This window comes from Lissotriton helveticus, chromosome 1_1 (assembly GCF_964261635.1).
Source record: "Lissotriton helveticus chromosome 1_1, aLisHel1.1, whole genome shotgun sequence".
Classification (NCBI taxonomy): Eukaryota; Metazoa; Chordata; class Amphibia; order Caudata; family Salamandridae; genus Lissotriton; species Lissotriton helveticus.
Genome location: NC_136057.1, coordinates 1,233,156,852 through 1,233,178,404, shown reverse-complemented (window position 1 = coordinate 1,233,178,404; position 21,553 = coordinate 1,233,156,852). Strand labels below are relative to the sequence as shown.

Below are 21,553 nucleotides of genomic sequence, written 5' to 3'. Positions count from 1 at the left end.
TGCCAAGTCTAACAAGACCGGACCCCAGTGCGATTGACCGAAGTGGAAACCTGACAGGCTTCAGGGGGGTTTACCACCTTAAAACCCCCCTTTTGTATGATACAACTTGTGTGGGCTCTGAAGCCTGACAAAGGCTGAGGACCCAAGGACTCCGAGATGGTCAGAGCGTGCAACGCAGCAACGGAGGAAAGAGCTGGCGGAACCCTGGGTTAGGGGCGGCAGCTGGAAATCTGCGTGGCCTTCACAAACACTCACGGAGCCCCATAGAAACGTCTGAGCCCGTGAGCCACACAGATGTAGAGGGGGCATATTTCTGGGGGCACAGAGCACCAAGTTCAGAGCTGGGAGTGCTGAGAACGTCCCTCTGAGACCCCGAACCACCGTAGAGCAGCGCCTGGAGTGGTGATAGCCTGAGAAATGCAGAGGGCTGACGGGCTGAAGCAGCACAGTCATATCCCCATATGGCAAAGTAGCTCCTCTCTAATGCCTGAGCAAGAGAGCCCAAAAGGGTGCCTGGCCAGGAAATAACATTGCCACGCAAATGAGAAGTATGGACACAAAGACCTGGTGAGTAGGTTTCCCCCGGCCCAAAAGAGATAGACGCACGAGGGTCCTAATGGCAGTGGCAGAGGGAGGGCCGAAAGTGGTAGAGGGCAACCAAAGGCCCAGAATACGCTGCATTGGGGGCACACTGCCAGTGATAGCGCACTCCCTCTTTGGATAAAGATCATTGGTCCCTGTGGGTCCCTCGGATCTTAATTTTTTGGGCATATTCTCTTGTGAAGGACTGCGGGACAGTGCAGTGTGTCATCCTTTAGTCTCTTAGGGCAATTGAAATCAATAATCTCCGTGAGCCTTTTTTATGAAACGCGCCTGACCCCAAAATGGTGTATGCAGAAGATCGTCACCAGGGGACAAAAACGATCACCCTAAGTGAGGCTCCTTTAGCATCTACCGCCTAAAAGCAGCATAATTGTTTGAATTAGCAGCAACAGCTCAGGCCTCAAAGGAAGACCTCGTTTAGCTTCACAAGCAACCAAGAGGGATACTAGAGGCGCCCCGCCTGATCCTTATCATGGTAGCCATCTTTCCCCCTGGCAGCTATAATGCAGAAATACTTAACCAATGACCCAACTCACATTTCCCCTTCTCCTGTGAGGGTCTTTCTCTACCAGCCCGACTGTCCCTAAAATGGCTTCCATAATTGTGCCCTTGTCCAAAGCACTCCTAATCCCCTTGTTGGGGATGGATCCAGAATTTATGCCCTGGAGTCTCAGAGACCCCTCTGCGAGAGTCCACAGTGACAAGGAAGTCACACATAGTGGAGGACTGGGAAAGATCCCCTCACCGCCGAGAGCCGTCTCCTACCCAGACGGACGTTGGACACTGTGTTCCGCTGGGTTTCCTACCCCCTCCCCTACCTCTTCCCTCCTTCATTCTTCAGAGTGTGCCCGTGGTCAAAGCACTCCTCTCCCCTTGTTGGGGAGGTATCCAGCATTTATGCCCTGGAGTCTCAGAGACCCCGCTGAGAGAGTCTACCGCGACAAGTGAATCATACATAATGGAGGACTGGGAATGATCCCTTTACTGCTGGGAGCCATCACCTACCCAGCCGGATGTCAGACACTGTTACTTCCTCGCCTCCACGCTGTTTCTCCTATCCCCTCCCCCACCTCTTCCCTCCTTCATTCTTTGTCTACCTCCCCTATGCCTTTCCTCTCTCCCCTGATTTTCTCTCCCCCTGCCTGCTTTGTTTATCCTAATGCCTATGCTATGCTTTTGTAACTCATGTAACTACGCTCCAGCAACTGATGTAACTGTGATACTATGTTCTGAAACAATGTTCTTCCTCATGTAAAGCGCTCTGATACCTCCGGGTCTAGCCAGCACTATATAAAACTTTTCAAATAAATAAAATAAAATCACAAGATCCAAGGTGGCAGGGGTATTCAAAGATAATGTTACAAGACATGCTCCAAACATTTATTGAGCACTACTCATCTCTAAGCTATAGACCCTCTTTAGATGAAAATATTCAGAGGCCATATCTAGCAGACTAAATACCCCATGGGAAACAATACAAGGCATTCAAAGTATTGAAGGCTTCCATTTACCCACTAGAGATTAAAGTAGCGGTCAAGGGAATGCCACCCAAAAAAGTCCCAAGTCCCATTGGTGCCAGAAATGGAGATGAATAAGAAAATAGTAGGGTGATAAATAGAGCTCCTGATGAAAGGACCCTTGACCCAGCTGGACAGCAAGGCATGATACATGTCAACCTCTAAAGAATAACTGTTGTTCAGTTGGGCCACACTAGTTTTTCATCTTGCCATATATTACCTTCAGAGAATAACAAAAGTACATTCTGGCTATCGATAGGCAATTTTAAGTATCTCCCTACATCCACCACTCATTCTCACCACCCGTTCTACTCAACTTTATTAAGACAAGTGCCTGAAAAGATCTATACCAAAAAGCCCACTTTTTGAGGGCCCACCTGGGTATTGCATTTCCGCTTAGTGTGGAGCTCGACCCAGTGATACATTTTAGCATGTCACTTTGTTGGGTGAATGCCCATGCATCTTGAAAAGGATACTCCTGGTGATATTTGTAAACCAAAATTAAAAAGGATTTTTTTTCTTCCTGCTTTTTCATCCTTATTGTGAAAAAACAGCACAACATTATTTTTTTTGTAAGCTGTTAAATTCAGGGGGATATTTGATGGACCGCTAACACCCTCCCATTCCCCTTCTGATATGTGGTTGATAAGTCCGGACCTCATTAGAAAGGGAGCGATGCACAGAATGTCTGGCTCCTCATATGTTGGTAAGAGAGAAAAGGGTACTGATGGAAAATGATTAACCACCACGGCCCCAAAGCAAATCTACTTCCATTAAGGTGGAAGGAAGGGGATGCTAGAAACCACTTCTAATAACTAGTCACTCACGATTGTGGGCTCTACATCACAACCACTGTGGTGGTCTTATGACAAGGGAAGAGAGAGATCAAGTGAAACGTTAAACAGCGATGATGACAACTGCTGCTCCTTTGTTTGGCTTCTACCCGAACTGACTAATGCCTTATACTTCTAGGTTATTTACGCATTTGGCTATGTTATATCAGCATATTGTTTTTGTACTTATGTTTTCTACCGCCTTTGCTTTATACTCCCACCCCTCTGTTAATAATTGGTTTGTTTTATTTGAAAATCTGATAAATAACATATTGAATAGGTATGAAGTGGCCAATGGGCCATTTTTTTAATAAAATGTGCCTTGAATTTTCCAGGCTATTCATATCACATCTAAGGAGGTTTTGGAAAAAGGCCCATTGAAATTTCTTGCACTAACTGTAGTTACATTAGTCACAATCACATTAGGACACAGTTGTGGAGAATCAGGAGCCTTCCCCTGTCAGGATCTATACCTAAAGTTCTTTCCAGAAAGATTAATCATGTCTCTTAGCTCAACTTTTCTCCTGAAAATTCCCATTCTGGATTTGTTTTTCAGGTCTCATCAGATTTCAAGAGATTTCATTACATTATTAATGTATTTTCAGATTGATTTGAATACACTCCGTTTGTATTTAGAGAGCCATATCACTAGGTTTGCCTTGAGACTAGTCCTAAGAAAAGAGAACTAACTTTAGGTGATTTTGGCCTGCTGACAAGGGCAAGAACCATTTTGTGACTTCTGTTAATTATATATGTATCTGACTGCTTTGTGTTCAGTGACAAAGTACATCCTATAACAAGGGTCACTGAGTAGCAATCCACTTGTGATATGGTAGTTAATTGAGCGGCATATAAATGTACTGCATTACTAGGACTTAGAGGACAGTACTTGGGGGCCAGACCTCACTCCAGCAGAGGCCACCACCAGGTTCCACAAAGCAATTTAATCCCAACATTGTGAATTCCAAATTTCTCAATACCAAATACCTCTAAGAAACCACTGTGATGCATAGCAGATCACTTTGAAATAAAGAAAAGCTGTGCCTGCAAAGGTTCTAACTGAGATATGATGGTAACTACTTTCATTTTTCCACAGTGTAGCTGAATTCACTGGCAAGTTTTGCTTTCAGTGTTTACATCATCTTTGTGGACTATACTGCAATATAAAGTGACTCAATAGACTTGATTAGGAAGAAGCTTCAGTATCCTGTGGTAAAACCCACCAACAAATGTGTTAACAATACAGAATCCATGTTACAAACGTAAATATTAATACAGCTAATTAGATTCAAACGCAATGCCCCAGATATTAAATGAATGCCAACTCTCACAATAGGTTTGCTATCTTGCTAAACCCTGCATGTTTTCGTGTGCCTTAGCCATGCGTTATTTTTCTCTCACACAAATCAATCTTAGCTGTTTATGTATTGTCTGTTGACTCAGGGGACAGCATGACAACAAAAATTGTACCACACATGAGAAAAAACTTCACTTGTCACTGCATATCATTGGTTGTCAATTTATAAGCATCTACCATCCTCTTTTGCCAGGCCTCTTCATTCAAACATTTTCTTCTTTAAATGCAGCCCTCACTTACCAATTTAGTTTACGCATTTGACCAATTCATAACATTAGATACAATACAGTATTTTTGTGTTGAAAAGCAATTTAAACCTAAGCCCTACTATTTTCTTATAATAAAAACCTGAGCACCATTATATGTTGCTATGTGTATTTGCAAACTGACTAGACTTAAGCACAGCCTAGTCTACCAACAGAGTCATATGACGGGCAACATAATAGCCTCATAAAATCCAAAGAGATGTTCTCCCAAACCTTACCTTGGACTTCAACCGACTGCAGTTGTGGCAACAATCCCTTTTGACTTGTCACTATACCTATAATCATTGCAGTGTTGAAGATCTCGCGGCACCTCACTATCCCTGTTGGGCTACCAACATTCCTTCCTTTGGGTGCAAAGCTACAGCCATTTCCGCTGGTTGGTCAGGTTTTGAGCAGAGCTGCATGCTGTTCCCATATAGAAATCAGATGTATTTTGCCATATCAAACATTCCTGATACGTGAGCTCTGCAGCACACAGGATAACACATTGCTACTAGTGAACATAATCACGACCCCTGTTTCAACAGGACAGTTAATCCCAGTGTGCCCCCAACATTCTTCCCAGCAGGTAAACAACCTAGAAATGTGTATCGTGCCACAATAAAAATACCCTTCTGACTTATCATTTGTAAAGGGGCTGGCTGTCTCTTTAAAGAAACCAATTCACTATTTATGTTCACTAAACTGGTCACTTTGCTCTCTTTCTAGATTTGTTTTTTTTCCACCGGGGGTGCGTCTTGAAATCTTTTAATCACTTCACTTCATTTCATTATAATTGCAATACATATCTTTCTTGTGCATCTCTAAATAAACTTCGATTTGGCTGAATCGGATTTGGATAATGAAATAATGAGATACTGGTTGTTCGTCCCTTGAAATTGAAAAAAGATTGAGCCTTTACAGAATAATGTGTCTGTTTTATCATAAATTTACTTACACAGATTGAGTCTGAAGAGACGTCTGTACAATTAGAATGTGTTTATAAATGAGTTCCAAGTGAACATTTGTTTTCAATTGTTACAATCTAAAATGTGGCCGAATTAACATGCAAACTAAACCGGTAACTGCTCTAATTTACAATTTTCAAACAATCGTTTTGTGCTTCACTTCCACTAGTGCCCCTCTACAAACCACACTGGAGTGAGACAACTAAAGCGCTGGGAGTTGTCCCAACTGACTATTCACCTATGTTCATTAAAAAGATAGATATTAAATAAAAGTAACATATACGTCCGTTATTGACACCCTGCGAACAAATAAAAAGTGCAAATTGTGGGCCTGGGCTCCATTTCCCATTCCACCATCATTCTCTAAGTAGAACATTCCATCCACTCCCCTTTGCATCCTCCTACCCTAGTAGAACAATGAACCTTTAGGAGTGAATAAAGATCTGCCACTCTGTTTTATCCTCGTCCAGCTAGTAAGGTTCACTCAATCGATAGTTCACGCAAGAGATTACTGGGGGGCAAAAATATCCATTGAGGTTGTGATTCATAAATGGTATAGTGGTAGGGAAAGGGGTGCAAGGTGAACACAAGTGATGCCCTTACATGTTCTACCTGGCTTTCCATGCTTAGCACAGCAGCAGGTGTGAACCTGTTCCCTTGCTTGTCACCATTAACTACATGGGTAAGATGATGGGGACACCCTCTTCACACCCACGTCACCATGGGAGAAAACTGAGATGTTCTGACCTTACAGGGCAGGTATTGTTCAAATTGAATATTTATATTGAGGTTTCAAATGCAAATCTATTTTTCACGACTCGTACTTCATAAACTGTGAAGTATTGGTTCTGCAAATCAGACCTGGACATGTGTGTCACTTTCCTTGCAGTGTTCATTTGATGTCAGTACTGAGCTTGGTCAGGGCTACCATAGGAGAAGGGGATGTACCCTTTTAACAATTTTAGCTCAAAGCTCTGGCAGTGAGGGGTCTGCTATAATATTTTACATGCCCATCAGATCTAGTGCAAAAATCGAGGCCGAGGTGAAACTGGACAACACAAATTTTAAACCAGTGCATTTAGCGCATCCGCATCTGTGTGAAATAGTGCATGCACAAACTATAGAGTCAGGAAACACTTATAATAAATCAGGCGATGTGGTCACTGTTCATTCATATATGCCACTCTCAACTACTGTTGGCATGGAGCCATATCGAGTTTGGATTAAGGGCCCTGAATTAAGATTTTACCTCACATGGCTAAGAGTTAACACCATACATTATTTAGGGTCCTTCCCTACTACAGATACCTGGTTTGCTTCATTGCCGTGTTGTGCATGTAACTGGGTGTCTCCTCAAACAAAAAAGCCCTTTGTTTTTTGCACACTCTACTCCTCTATTAGAAAACTTTTCTTCTCACTATTTTATGTGGTAGACCTTTTAACACACATCAAGAGGAGTTGCTTTTTTTTTTTACAGTCTTGTGTCTCCTTCGAGACGTTCTAAAGTTTACAGTGCATGCTGTGAAATTATGAACGAAATATGTGTTATGAAATTGGACCAAGGACAGATCTACCCTTTGATGCACAGCACACACATTAGACTGGCACCTATTGGACATTATATGACACTCGGCAAATAGATTGAGAGTTATTTTTACTACTAATGCCTGTATAATCAGGGTTTTAATGACTGTTTTTACCTTTTAATTCCTTTTTATGCGGGTGGGTAAGCGAAATTGTGCATGTTCGTGACATGTTGTATACTATTTTATTGTGCTTTTGTGGTCACATATATGACCGAATAAAGATGATGATGATGATGAATCAGGCAATAATACGTGGTTTATTTTCAAAGTCGACTGGTATCCAGATGTAGGCTATGTTGTGGTTTCTAGGGCAGACAGACACCTGTATCATCAAATGGCCAAACCAACTAGAGAGTTCAGGTATAGAATACAACACCTTAATTTTAGGTAGGCTAACAAGACCCATAACTACAGTTTGATATCCCATTCTCCTGTATGCTTCTTAGTGTGGGCAGTGTGTGCCACAAATTGCAAATACCGCTATTGGACCCTATTTTCCTAGTTTCACTTGGATGTGATCTTAATTATGTATCCCTGGCAGTGTTGTCACTACAGCTTCCCCTCAGCTGCTCTTGCACCCCACTCAACAGGTTACCTGCAACTTCAGACCACCAACCACTCATGCGGCTTGATTACATATAATGGGCACTGTCCCAGTCTGCAGTCTGGCACACCTACATTCTGTGTGCCTGGCACATACCAGAACAGTGCACATTAGTCGGAAAAAACAATGCTCCATATCACTGCAGGTGGCAGACTGCAGTGCTTCAAGACTGTCAGTGAACCAATGCAGATGATCACAGCCTCTCTTTCAGCATATTTGGGGGGAGCACACTACCTAAGCTACACTTTTGAGGTGATACACAGTTAGTGTGCTTCATGCGAGCCTGTTTTTTGCTGTCCCTGTGTCAATAATAGGAATGAGGTCAGGGCCAAAAGCATTCCTCATTACATGGAACTAACCCCATGCAAATGAGGGTACCGTAACTTAAGAGGGTGCACTTGCAAATTTACATCCATTACAGAATAGATTGCACCACTGTCAGTGGCCCATTCGGTAACAGAGTATGCAACAAAACCCATGAACTGGTGGCTGTTGTGCCCTTGGACTCATGTTATATGGCTCCTGTTTTGTTTCTTGACATAAACTCGGCCCTTAATTTTAGCTGAAAGATGTCCATGGCTACTCTTCACTATGGGCTAGCCCAAATACCCTGCTACGGTCCTCTTGGTTCTCACTAGACCTGGGTGAAATGTAAATTATATCTGCATAATTTCGGGAATTGCACCATTATGACTTGTTATGTAAGTATGCACCAATTGTGATAAAGATTTACTGCAAATAACATCAGAATGTGAGCGACTGGGGTTCAGTATTTTTTAGCGTGATATGCGCCCTTGCATCAAAAGTTGCCACAAGGATTCATTTCACTCTAAAATATATATGCCCACATGCATCAACGTTTTTTGCATTCGCAAACGGTGCGAATCGGTAAAATCGGCCGTTTGCGAATGCAAAATCATTATTTGGGATGCATCATTTATTTTCAATTTTCGCTATTTAAGAATTCGCAAATATGGATAGCGAATTCCTTAAAAATTCGCATTTCGTAAGGAATCGCATTTCAATGGTGCAAAAGCGGATGCATCAAAATTCGCAAATTGCGAATTTATAAGGAATTGCAAATAGCATTTCTTATTTTTAGAAACCCTTTGACCAGCTGGTAATTTTTTTTCTGAACTTGAAAACAGGTCAAACTCATTGATTGTGCATAAAAGGTCTTAGGAAAAGCTGCAGACACTTTTCTACCATGGCTGCTGTCATCGCATTTGCACGTCGGAGGAGGCTGAGAGCTGCTGCAAGGGGGAGAATGATGCTGAGTGACAGGATTTTTTGAGTGCGCATAACTTTGTTTGGGCAGACTGAGGCAGAAATTTATGATAAATACAGGCTTAATGTGGATTCCATTTTAGAGCTAATAGCAGATTTGGACCCATTTCTTCAAAGACAAACCCTTAGAACCCAAGCCATTCCCACTCATGTCCAAGTATTGTGTTGCCTTCACCTTCTTGCCTCAGGGTCTTTTCAGGGTGTCATTGCTGTTGCTGGTGGTGTGTCGCAAAGTGCCCTATCTAGATTTTTCAGAAATTTTTTAGATGCCATGCTCCATAGGATCAGGCATTACATCTCTTTCCCAAACACACAGCAAGATTTACTTCAAACTAAGCTAGACTTCTATAACATTGCTAACTTCCCTCATGTGATTGGCTGTATAGATGGAACACATATCCCCATATGCCCACCCTCTGAGAAAGAGTACATATTTCGCAACAGGAAATGCTACCATTCCATGAACATACAAGCAGTGTGTAATGCCAAAAGAATATTCACAGACATAGTTGCAAGTTACCCTGGTAGTGCCCATGACTCATTTATTTTCAGACATAGTGCCATCCATAGGCGACTGATTGCTGGAGAGTTTCATGATGGTTATTTACTTGGTGAGTAATGTACTTTTTGGAGAATTGAGAGCAGATGGTATTTAGGGTCATAATTTTAATAATTTATTTTCCATTTGCTTAAACCCAAAGGTGATAGTGCATATGGAGTGAGATCATTCATACTTACACCTTTTCTGAATCCATCTACCCGCAAGGAGCAGCAGTATAACCAAGCCCATATTGCTACTCGCAATGTCATAGAGAGGGCTTTTGGTGTCATGAAATCCAGATTTAGAATTTTGCATAAAACAGGAGGAGCCTTGCAATATAGACCAGATATATGTTGTAAGATTGTTGCAACCTGTGCCATGCTTCACAATGTAGCCACCAAGAGAGGCCTGGAACTTGATGTAGAGGATGAATTTCACAACATTGACAATCAACCTCAGCAACCTGTACCAAGAGCACATGGACCAGACGCAGCAGAGGGTAGGAGGAGGAGGGCGGAGATCACTCAACATTATTTTTAGTAGAGGTATGACGCATTAAGGGTTTTGAGTGTGCTAACATGTTTGGTTTATTAAGTTCATAAACACAATTGTTAAAGTTTATAATGATGACATGCAATTTCTTTCACTACCAATGAAATATGAAAGTATTACTTTAAACAGTGATAGAAAACTTCAAATACTCCCAATCAAAAAGATGTAACTGTACATGACAATCTTTTTATTTCTTTCTACCACGCACCCCTAATGCCTTAGCTGATGCAGTAGCTACCCCAATGTCTTTACTTTTTCCAGAGTCACATTTCCTATGTGTTAGAACCTGAGATGCCAGGTCACCTAGGGTAGCCTGGCCTAGGGGTAAGACATGCAATTCTAGAGACACAAGTGTGAAGGTTGCAGACCACCCAGCAGTAAATCCACGCAATAACACTTAAAAAGGACACTACACCAATTTGTTAGGAAAATAAGTACTTGTTTATAAAAATAATATACTCTTTGTTCTCTTGGTTCTAGAATTTACAGTTCAATGTAATGCATTCTGCCAGGGAAAAACACTAGTATGTTTAGAAATGCCAAATAATGTCAAAAACACAGTACTCTTAAATTTTTCATCACATTACATTTAGATGACTTAGAATCAATAGCTCTATCCTCAGGGATGCTAACTTATTACGGTATTTGTCATCAATTATACATTCAAACAATTCACCAACATTGACCAGACCAGATTTAACTGCAATGAGGAGTTTTCAGTTTAATCAGAAGTTTAGTTAAAGACCAGCAATCTCCATGAGGAATTTATTCCTTCATTTATCCAGCAGATTCCTCTGTGCTACTCCCCAACCTGTATTGAACAGGGCTGAAAACGACCAGTGCCTTAATTGCTTCACTGTAGGCGCTAGTGCCACTTCCCCCTGCAATTCACCTCCTTACTTGAGAATAATCTGTTGCTGGGTCCTTCCTTCGCCAGTCGTTTGGTGGAATTCACCACCGATATGGCCAGGGAACACGAGGGTGGTAAAGGCTCTTTCGCCTCACAAAGCTCCCCTGCTTCCCCCCCTCCTCACTCAGGCCAGCTCCTCCTGCTCGGCGCTTGAGTGGAAGGACGGAACGATAACAAAATGCCCCCTCAGTTCCCCCTCTCTGCTCGGCCAGCTCCTCCGTGTGGCGCGCGAGCAGAAGGGAGAGGCGGGACACTCACTCTGACTGCAGCGGTAGCCGGCGCTCCTCCTCAGCGTTGACCGGCGGGGGCTGCTACTCCCGCTGACATGTGCGGAGACGCCCGCGTTGGTACCGCCTCTCATGGCGGCCGCTCCCAGGAAGGACACTACTCGCACGGGCCTGCTCGGTCCTAGGCCCCTCCTGTGGGGATTGCTACAACGACTGGGGCATGCGCGAAGGCGCCTTTAAGCAGTGTCTCGCCCTCACTTTCCCGGTCAATCAGAGCGCTGCAGGCAATGCGTCAGGAGCGCGGAAGGCGCCCCCGGGGTCCCGCTCACAGTTGATGCGGCGCTGCCTCAGAGAAACCGGCACTCTTCACCACTTGCCGATTCACCTGGAAATCTAGGGATCGGCCGACTGCACGTCCGGCCAGGGCCTCTCAGGACACCAGGGCACAAGCCTTCCCCAGCACCCAGGAAGGTAGGAAACAGCGCTGGTTCGATTTTGTACCTCAGCTCCCACTTCCCCACTTCGCAAAGTCCTTTTACTATTCAAGTCTGGATGGAAGTTGATGTCTAGGGATGAGGGTTATTCTTCCTGAGTCTCTTTCACTGGGCAGAGGACTGCGCTCCGCAGCGCCACAGTCTCCTTCTCCTGTGTACACCCCACTATTATGAAGCTAGGGGTCAGTCAGGCGCCCAGAGTCTCCCTTAAACATCCACAGCGGGGACAAGACAAGGATCCCAAAGGAGGAGTAGAGGGGTGGATTAATTAGGCTGCTTCCCAGACCAGGAGATCAACCCTCGCACTAGTCTCTCCCCACCTTCCAAGATAGCCTGTCCTCCAGCTGACTCTCACAGGTAGACAAAATGGCTGCTCAACCCCTGCCCTTTTATAGACAACCCCCACAGAGTCCAGTAGGGTCCAGAAGGTTCTGGAAGGCCTAAGGTTATCCTATGGGGCTGTCTATGATGTGGCAGTTGGAAACAGTTAAGGCCCTCCATTTTGTGAATTACAGCAGTTTCCTGACAGAACAGGCCTCTGGGCCTAAGGTGAAAAACTATGAGGGACAAAAGAACACCTATCCCCTTGGCCAACACCTTTAAAAACTAGTGGACACATAAATTATTACGGGTATGAGGGGCAAAAAGGGGACAAAATAAATAATAAATTGGAGGGACTTCACAAAAAGCCAGACAGGTCTAACACTATGGCTACGGCGTTCCCCAAATTTACTAGTACTTCCTTCTGCATTATTACTTTCTTGATCATTACATAGAGAGCCTTCCTTACAAAGACTGTTTGAAGTAGACTTTTGCCTGTCATTTGCAATGGTTTCCAGTGCATTCATTCCTCTGGTTATGTCCCTACAACACTGGGAGATATCTTTCTGCATGTCCAGAACTGGTTTAATGAGCTGAGCATTGGTGCGGCACATCATATTCATTGACCTACAACATGCCTGATTACTTAACATTGACCTAATACATCTTTTAGCATTTGCAATTTGTTGAGACTGCATTATGTTACACATTGCTTCCATGGCAACTGCCATGCGGTCCAGTTTGATAGATGATTCAGAATGTGCTTTTTCAAAAATCTTGGTCATGTGAGAGAGAGTTTTGCTAATAACACTTATGTCCTTTGTGACTTGATTGAATTTACCCTTTATCACCCTTATGTCTTTTCCCTGTAGACGTTGCACTTTGAGCAGCTTCAGCTCAACTTCACTGGCACTTGTATCTCCATCTGTGGCTGATTGGTGGAATGAAGAACGTGCCCTCCGCTTCACAAAAGGCTGAATCCTCTGTCGCCTGCCTAGTTGCCTTTGAACAGGGGCTTGACTTTCAGACAAATTTTGATTTTCAACAGTTACATTAGGAGCCTCTTCACTATCTGACTCTTGAATGTGACGCACTCTGCGCTGTGAAGTTGTTGGCTGCACTGTGGGAGAAGTGGATCCAGAATTCATTTCTGCAGATTCCAGTAGATTTTGAGTGAAAGACTCAGCATACTCAATGAAGTCAGTGGCCACCTCTGCATCTAAGATTAAACAGATTATATTTTAATATGAGTTTGTGAAGTGTTAAATATGTGTTGTCTGCTCTAATTAATAAATATTTCAATGACATTCTCTTGTGTCAAGCCTATTTATTATCCTACAGTAATGCATGCATGAATGATGTTTTTAAAGTTTATGAATAAAGCATATCTGTCAGGTTATTTGCAGGAAACTACAACTCCCAGGTTGCACTACTTTCATCACTAAATAACTCATTACAGTTTCAGACATTATCTTGGAAAACACAACTGCTGCACAGTGTCCAAGTCAAGGGCATGTGTGCCACAGTGACATTAACAATTGCATGAAAAACAAAAATGTCTTACCTTGTGAGGGTCCTGCTTGATCTGAAGTATCAATGTCAATGACTCCAATGACCGCTTCAGTGGTAAGGGTTCCTTCAATCAGGTCCTCCAGAGGTGTGTTTGGTCTGTCCCTGGGAGTCCCACCACCAGTTTTCTTGGCTGACTTGGTGCGTGTCGCAATCTTCTCTTTGGCACGACTACGCAGGTCATACCATCTCTTTTGAAGGTTGTTGATGTCTCTGTGCGCAACACCAACAGCATTAACTTTTGATTGTATTGCAAGTCAAATTTTCCTTTTGACCCCTTCAGGAACCTTCAAAGAGAGCTTTCCAAAAAGCTGATCATTGTGCGCAGTCACCTCTTCAATAAGAATCTCTAACTCCTGTTCACTAAATTTAACTTTCCTTTTCCTGACAATTGGCTCCTCAGAAATATTTTCTGCCATTTCAAAATCTCCAAAAACCACAGAGAGCCTCTTACTCCTCCAGCAGACAGCTTTCCAACTGAAAAAAGCCTCACCAGCAGTTGAAAGTGGGCCTCAGGTGGGTCTAATTGCAAGCAGAGCTTCCAGGGTGTGATTGGTATGAGATGCATCATGTGCGGAAATTCGCAATTTGCGAATTCGCAATCTGCGAATTCGCAATTAAGAATTCGCATTTTTAATGCGATTCGGTAAAAATTTCGAATTTTACCCAATCGCATTAAAATTGCGAAAAATTTGATGCATACCATTTTGCGAATCGGTAATTGCGATTCCCTAAAATTCGCAAATACCGATTCGCAAAAGGGAACATTGATGCATGTGGGGGATAGCACTAAATGATAGATTTGAATGTCTTTTTGCCAAAATTTCCCATAATTACGCAAAACAAATGTATGCTGTATTTCTAGGTATAATGTACAACCATGTCCCTACAGCTATCTAATGTTCGCCAACAAGCCTTCTTCTACCCCACCAAGTTTGGCTAATTGTTTACAATTAAATAGGTTCAAAGTAAATTGTTTGTTTCAGAGCTTCAAGTGGAATATGTGTGATATGAAGCGCTACAGAAAAACTAAGGCCATTGTGTACTGTCACATTTCTCCATAGTCAAAGAATGGGTAACACACTTTGATTCATCAGGCTCTAAGAGAGTTATATACTTAAAAGTTGCAATCCTGCTTGTGCAATGGATACAATTTTTCCTTCAGCTCCAATTGTACGACACTGGATACAGTGGTATGAGTCTAGCAGTTAGGGTAGCTCAGTAAAATAAAGTAATAAAGTATTCACTGCTAAATTCTGTGCATTATTCAAAGGTTACAGGTTTGACAGAACATGCATCCTCCCAGGCTGTCATTCTTCCGAGGTTGACAACATTGATTTCGTTACATAGGGAAATACTAACATGTCATAACAGTACTTGGGATATAGGTGTATTTAAATACTTAAGTGCATTCATCCTTATCATTGTGCAAATCATTTGTTTAACCCCTCCCATGCTGGTGACGGAACTGCTCCGTCACCAGCCACGCGTGCGCTGTGCTGATGACGGAGCGGTTCCGTCACGGCCCGCTCGGCAGGGCCTACGCCGCGCGGATTCCGCGCCTGCGCTGGACGTTCCATTGAGCGGGCTGGGCCGTGACGGAACCGCTCCGTCATAAGCACAGCGCACCCGAGGCTCGTGACGGAGCATGGGAGCGCCGCGCGGCCGCAGCGAAGGGGTTAAAAATTAACACTGCATATTAAAGCAGTCTGCACATTTTTTCTGTCTGATTCTTAGAAGATTTTGAATCCTCTATAAAAAAAACCTAGCAAATTGTGTTTGATTGTCGAAGAAAAATATGCAATTTGACCATATAAAAACATGTAAAATGTAACCCCTCCCACCCATTATTACCTATGCTCAAAAGTAATTTTCGTTTTTAAAACAAATTTTATATGGTTATGAAATTGCCAATTCCCAATGAAACTACCAGGGATGGGTTCTACCAGTGCAAAGTTTTCCTTACTGAATTCTTTTGCTAGATCCCAAATGTACATACAGTTAAGAAAGCACACTTTTAGTACAAATTAACATCATGTAGATCATGATGTCAGTGTTATAATAAAAAGGTATTAATTCACCCACAAAGGAGGAAAATGTGAACTTTATGCCTCTTGGGGTTGTACGCCTTTGCCATCATAGTTAGACTCTTAAATGGTATTGTATTGTAATTGCATTTATTACATTTATTGTTATTTCACTTACTACCCCTGAGGAGGCGTAGATGCGCTTTTTTTCGTGAGTAGCATGCTACTACGGAACCCTAATGGATTTGTGGTGAATTAGTATAGTGAAATATGAAAGTAATTTGAGTGGTGGATATGTTAGTCAGTTATTTGGATTGAGAAAGATAGAGGAGGGATAGAAGAGGGAAAAAGGTTTGCATTTATATAGCTCTTGCTGCCCTTGATGAGGTGTTGAAGCGCTTTTTCAGCGAGGAGCACGTTACCCCAGAACCCATAAAGGATTAGTGGTGAATTAGTATGGTGAAATATGAAATTTATTTGAGAGGTGGACTTGTTATTCAGTTATTTAATGATGTAGCTAACAAACGCCATTGCTGTTGTTGACAGATCAATCTCAGTATCTTATGAGCGATCGATGCTCGAAGTTGTCCCAAAACTGTTAATTCCATTAGAAAATTAAAGCAACGCCCATTTCCAGTTACTACTACTCTCTCATCTACCTCTTCTCTGTGAAACAATAACAACATACGCCCTAACATTTTACACTTGTTTTCTTTCTTTCCTCTGTAGGATAACTACACCTTCGCCCAACCAGGGATTCAAAGGAAAGTGAAAATGTTGGAGGAACTTGTTAGCCGAATCGATGGTAAGTCCTGAAATCTCATTTAGACCCTAAGTGGCTCTTCTGCTAAAGTAGTGAGTTAAAAGCTCCGCGAGTCGCCTGGCCAATATCAGTGCGCCTAACCGCAGCTAACCGCCATGACAGTCGCGAGCGCAGCCTTTCGCAGGCCGCGTCCTCCTTAATCAGGTGGCGGCGCAGCCAGTCAGGTGGCGGTACGCCGGCCCGCGCGCGCTCACCGCTGCGCATCCTTTAAAGGAAAGCCACCCGAGCATGCACCACTTCCATTACTTTTTATTAAGGCTGTATAATCAAAATTCGATGGCAATCTCTTTGCGGCAGAGTAATGGCCGCAAAGAAGAGGCAGCCAGCATCCATCTCGCATTAAGCTCGATGATTGTTGGAACGCTGCAGAGCCGTGGACCTTGTTTATGAGCGTCCTTCGGCACTTCGTTATGTGTCTTTCAGCATCGTTTTGCGATCAGAAATGGCTGAATAATTTCACCGCGGTACCCAATTAATCACTTAAAGCTGGATATAACATCTTTTATATTGTAGATAAACAGCTGTGCGCCTAAAGGGTAATTTCTGGTTATGCGTCTATGTTTTGGTTGGGCATTTTGAAATATTGTTTACCTTCGTCTTAAAATAATTCCCTAATATGAAACGCTCACTGTCATACACTTATAGCATATTGTAATTAAATGAGGTTCTACAGATAATGCTCGCCCTGTTTGGTCGTTTGTGAAATTGATGAGCAGAACATTGACATAGAGCTGTCAGGCGGAGCTGAGGATGCACTCGTTTGCCACCGCTCTGACAGGTGCGAAGCTGAATGCGCATTGCAGTGAGAACAACGACTCTTTAGTTTAGTTAAGGATGTTTGTTCGTTCGAAAATGTGTTTTTGCACACCTACGCTTATCACTCCTTATCAAAACACATGCAAGGAGCTTTACATAGAGATTATAGATGAACCCCCAGGTTGATCCCAAAAAACTGTGGAACATTAATATATGGAGCGGGGAATGGAGGAGGAGGTGTGGGGATTGTGCCTGATCCAGTTACTTTCATTTTTCATTCAAACTCCCTCGACACGTTTTACTGTCCACTAGGTCAAAAACCGCTGCAAACAATTACCTTAAACGTGGACGAAGGTTGGTCTCTTTCGAAGCCTCAGAGTGTTTTATGCGTCCCACTATACCATAAAATGCTGGATAAATATGTACTAAATGAGGAGAGAGCTTGGTGCAGCTTAGGTAGTTTTTCTTGGTTATGGCCAGCACTTTTTAAGAGGTGTGAAGAGAAAGCATACAAAATATAGCATATATGAACTTTTAACGTCAAGATCCTATTCGGAAACAAAAATGGTATCTGTCTCATAAGTTTTTTCTCCCATTAGCCATCTCCCTGGTTTAGTTATTTAATGAATCTAAAAGACTCAGATTGACTAGGAAGACTTGATATTTTGGCTCGTCTGACCATTATAAGTTTCATATTCTAGATCTCTAAGTTCCTGACATTGGTCTACAGAAAATGATGCTTGGGCATATGGTAGATGGCTGAGCACAAACTAATGGCTAGGAGCTGTGGGCACAATGAAAATGGGCGGAAAAAGGCTTTCTGCATCATAAAAGAGTGTTAATTTGATCTATGCACACATTATCTGATTTGCTTTATTTAATGTCGCCAGCTCTACAAACTGCAAAGCTAATGCGCATTTATTTTCTTAGAGGGAGACAGTATCAGCAGCATTTTGTAGTGATGGGAAATCATTACTGCATCTATGAAGGGCTATTCCAGGCTCTGGATAGACTGCTGCATGCCTCTGCATTTGTCCTGGTACACTATAGTGTCCATGATAATCACTGAAACCCCCGCTATAATACCTGACAAACCAAACCCCTGCTGCCATGACCTGGACTGAACCACTGCAGCCCCAACAAACTCCCCCATCCATCTCAAAACCATATGTCCCTCCCTGAGGAAAACAGACAAAGTAATTGGTGTATTGCTTGAATTAATATCAGCCTCTGGTTTATTACTATGGACTGCAATATGGTTCATAGTTTTTGAGTCCACCATGCCATGTCAGACAGGAACCAGCTATATACCAGACTAGGTCTCCTCTGAATGAAAACAGAAGCAACCTCAGATCGTTTTCAGCCTATTTTTGCGTCATCAGTATGGTGCAGCTTGAGTAGTATGAAACAGTGGGCATGAGTCCTGCATCTGTGCATACCCGTCACAATTAGAGCATTGCATATAGGAAAACAACACTTGCTCGCATGTAAATGTAAATGTAAATGTAAATGTAAATGTACAGGAATTTATATAGCGCAAATCACCGAGCGGTTTCTAAGCGCTTGCTTAGGGAACCCGTCCTGGTATTCCCCTGTGAGATAACCCCGGCAGGGTATCCGCAAGGTGAAAGCCAGGCATCCCGCCGCGAGGGGCCGTTGTGGAGATTAAGCAAGCTATTGCCCAGAGTCGCAGAGTGTGAACCCGTGAATCGAGTAGGCACCGGAGCGAGAATTGTCGAGTCCATGGACTTTTTTTTTTAGGACTCAAGGCCCCGCCGAGCCAGGAATTGAACCCTGGTCCCGGGCTGAACTCTGCTTCCAGGTCTGCCTCCTCTAACCAGTGAGCCACACTTCTCCACATGATGCATGTGTGGGGAAGGAATACATAACGCGTTCCATTCCACCGCGGTATGTTACATCGCGGTTTTTTAGGTCTCCTGGCGTTTAACAGCGCGTCTGCGCTGTGTCCGCCAGGAGATCTTTTGTCGCTGACTCTGCTTCCCAGGAGACAGCACCTGGCCGCGCGCATTTCGCAAAAGGCGATCGGCGCAGGCCACGCGCGCGCGAACGCGCACGCCGTGGCTGTCTCCTGGGAAGCGCAAACATACACAGGCACACCTCCCCCTGCACGCATGCGCACACACATACACAAGCGCACACATACACAAGCACACATACACGCACGGAGAGACATCCCCCCACCCCTCCGTCGTCGCACACACAGACACACACACACGCACACATACAGGCATCCCCCCCTTCCCCGCTCACCGGCACTCCGGACTTGTGCAGCCTCTGACCGCGGGGCTCTCCCTCGGGCATGGGAGCCCCGCGTCAGCGCTGTGTCCGCCAGGCACTCCGTGGGCGCGGGCTTCACAAAACGGAAGTCCCGCCCCACCATAGGTTTCGTTTTTAGGAGTGCGCGCGTAGTAGCGTCCTCCTCCGTGCCAGCAGCAGACCTACGTAATTACGTGACATGGCACAGTAGCGTAATTTTGCATAACAAATGTAAGGTGAAATTAACCAAATAACATAAAATGAAGTCCGCATAATTCAGATTTCGGCCAGCCCTAATCCGAATTCAGTGTGCGATGCACTCTTAATAACCATTTGAAAAGTCATCCATGGATTACAGAGTGCCGCATTTAATGCTTGAGTACTATGTGAGTGGCAAATGAAATCAGTCACGCCTCTAAAATTAAGCATTCCCCTCTTGGTTTCTTTTAGGCATGATATTTGTCTCATGCAGCAATGTATATCTAATTGGTCTAAATGTTTTCTGCCGTACGTCACTGGTATGCAAACATACCTTCTTTCTTTTAGCATCTAAGAGAGTATTTAATGTCTTAGACTTAACACCGAGCTCCGTGTTCAGGATTAAAAGAACTTGTTTTATTTATTTTTTTATTTTTTTATTTTTACGAATAAAGCATGCAAGACGCTAAGTGAATTTGATAAATAGGGGACACAATTGTGCTGTCTCACCAGAAGCCAGATTAACCACTGCACTGTTGTTGGACATATATCATGAAATCTTATCCTTTTCCCTCATCTGTGTAGCATATTTTGCATATAGATACTACTTCCATTGTCTGGTGGTTCGCGTACAGCAGAATCAAAACTAAAAATACATTTGCAGTTTAATGACATTGGAAACGGACAGAATGGAGATGAGACACTGACATGTTCAATTAGGGAGATACTTATGTGCATTAGGATGGCAAGGCATTGAGTCAAGTGGCCAACATTCACTTACACTTGGGCACGGAAGACTGACTACACTCTAGGAGAGGAGACAGCACACTATAGGGAGACAGCACACTATAGGGAGACAGCACACTATAGGGAGACATCACACTATAGGGAGACAGCACACTATAGGGAGACAGCACACTAGAGACAGCACACTATAGGTAGACAGCACACTATAGGTAGACAGCACACTACAGGGAGACAGCACACTACAGAGAGACAGCACACTACAGAGAGACAGCACACTACAGGGAGACAGCACACTACAGAGAGACAGCACACTAGAGACAGCACACTACAGGGAGTGCAGAGTAGTGAGTGGTGAGTGCAGAGTAGTGAGGAGTGAGTGCAGAGTAGTGAATGCAGAGTAGTGAGTGCAGAGTAGTGAGTAGTGAGTGCAGAGTAGTGAGTGCAGAGTAGTGAGTAGTGAGTGCAGAGTAGTGAGTGCAGAGTAGTGAGTGCAGAGTAGTGAGTGCAGAGTAGTGAGTAGTGAGTAGTGAGTGCAGAGTAGTGAGTAGTGAGTGCAGAGTAGTGAGTAGTGAGTGCAAAGTAGTGTGTAGTGAGTGCAAAGTAGTGAGTCCAGAGTAGTGAGTAGTGAGTGCAGAGTAGTGAGTGCAAAGTAGTGAGTAGTGAGTGCAGAGTAGTGAGTAGTGAGTGCAAAGTAGTGAGTAGTGAGTGCAAAGTAGTGAGTGCAGAGTAATGAGTGCAAAGTATTGAGTGCAGAGTAGTGAGTAGTGAGTGCAAAGTAGTAAGTAGTGAGTGCAGAGTAGTGAGTGCAGAGTAGTGAGTAGTGAGTGCAGAGTAGTGAGTAGTGAGTGCAGAGTAGTGAGTGCAGAGTAGTGAGTGCAGAGTAGTGAGTGCAGAGTAGTGAGTGCAGAGTAGTGAGTAGTGAGTGCAGAGTAGTGAGTGCAGACTAGTGAGTGCAGAGTAGTGAGTGCAGAGTAGTGAGTGCAGAATAGTGAGTAGTGAGTAGTGAGTGCAGAGTAGTGAGTAGTGAGTGCAAAGTAGTGTGTAGTGAGTGCAAAGTAGTGAGTGCAGAGTAGTGAGTAGTGAGTGCAGAGTAGTGAGTGCAAAGTAGTGA

The 21,553-nt window shown here is 43.6% G+C and overlaps 2 protein-coding genes across 3 annotated transcripts in view; one reads left to right on the top strand and one right to left on the bottom strand.

Moving 5' to 3' along the window:
- LOC144785108 (uncharacterized) overlaps window positions 1–16,172 on the bottom strand; it is a 49,058-nt gene extending 32,886 nt beyond the window's left edge. Inside the window, exons 1-3 of the mRNA XM_078664366.1 lie at window positions 16,168–16,172; window positions 13,610–13,827; window positions 12,515–13,264 (exon numbers count right to left, since the gene is read on the bottom strand). Of these exons, the coding sequence (XP_078520492.1) occupies window positions 12,515–13,264; window positions 13,610–13,827; window positions 16,168–16,172 (973 nt within the window). The remainder of the gene's footprint in view (window positions 1–12,514; window positions 13,265–13,609; window positions 13,828–16,167) is intronic.
- TBC1D22A (TBC1 domain family member 22A) overlaps window positions 1–21,553 on the top strand; it is a 2,393,943-nt gene that overhangs the window by 1,431,551 nt on the left and 940,839 nt on the right. For both annotated transcript variants that reach the window (XM_078679664.1, XM_078679673.1), the window contains exon 10: window positions 16,371–16,446. In XM_078679664.1, the coding sequence (XP_078535790.1) occupies window positions 16,371–16,446 (76 nt within the window). The remainder of the gene's footprint in view (window positions 1–16,370; window positions 16,447–21,553) is intronic.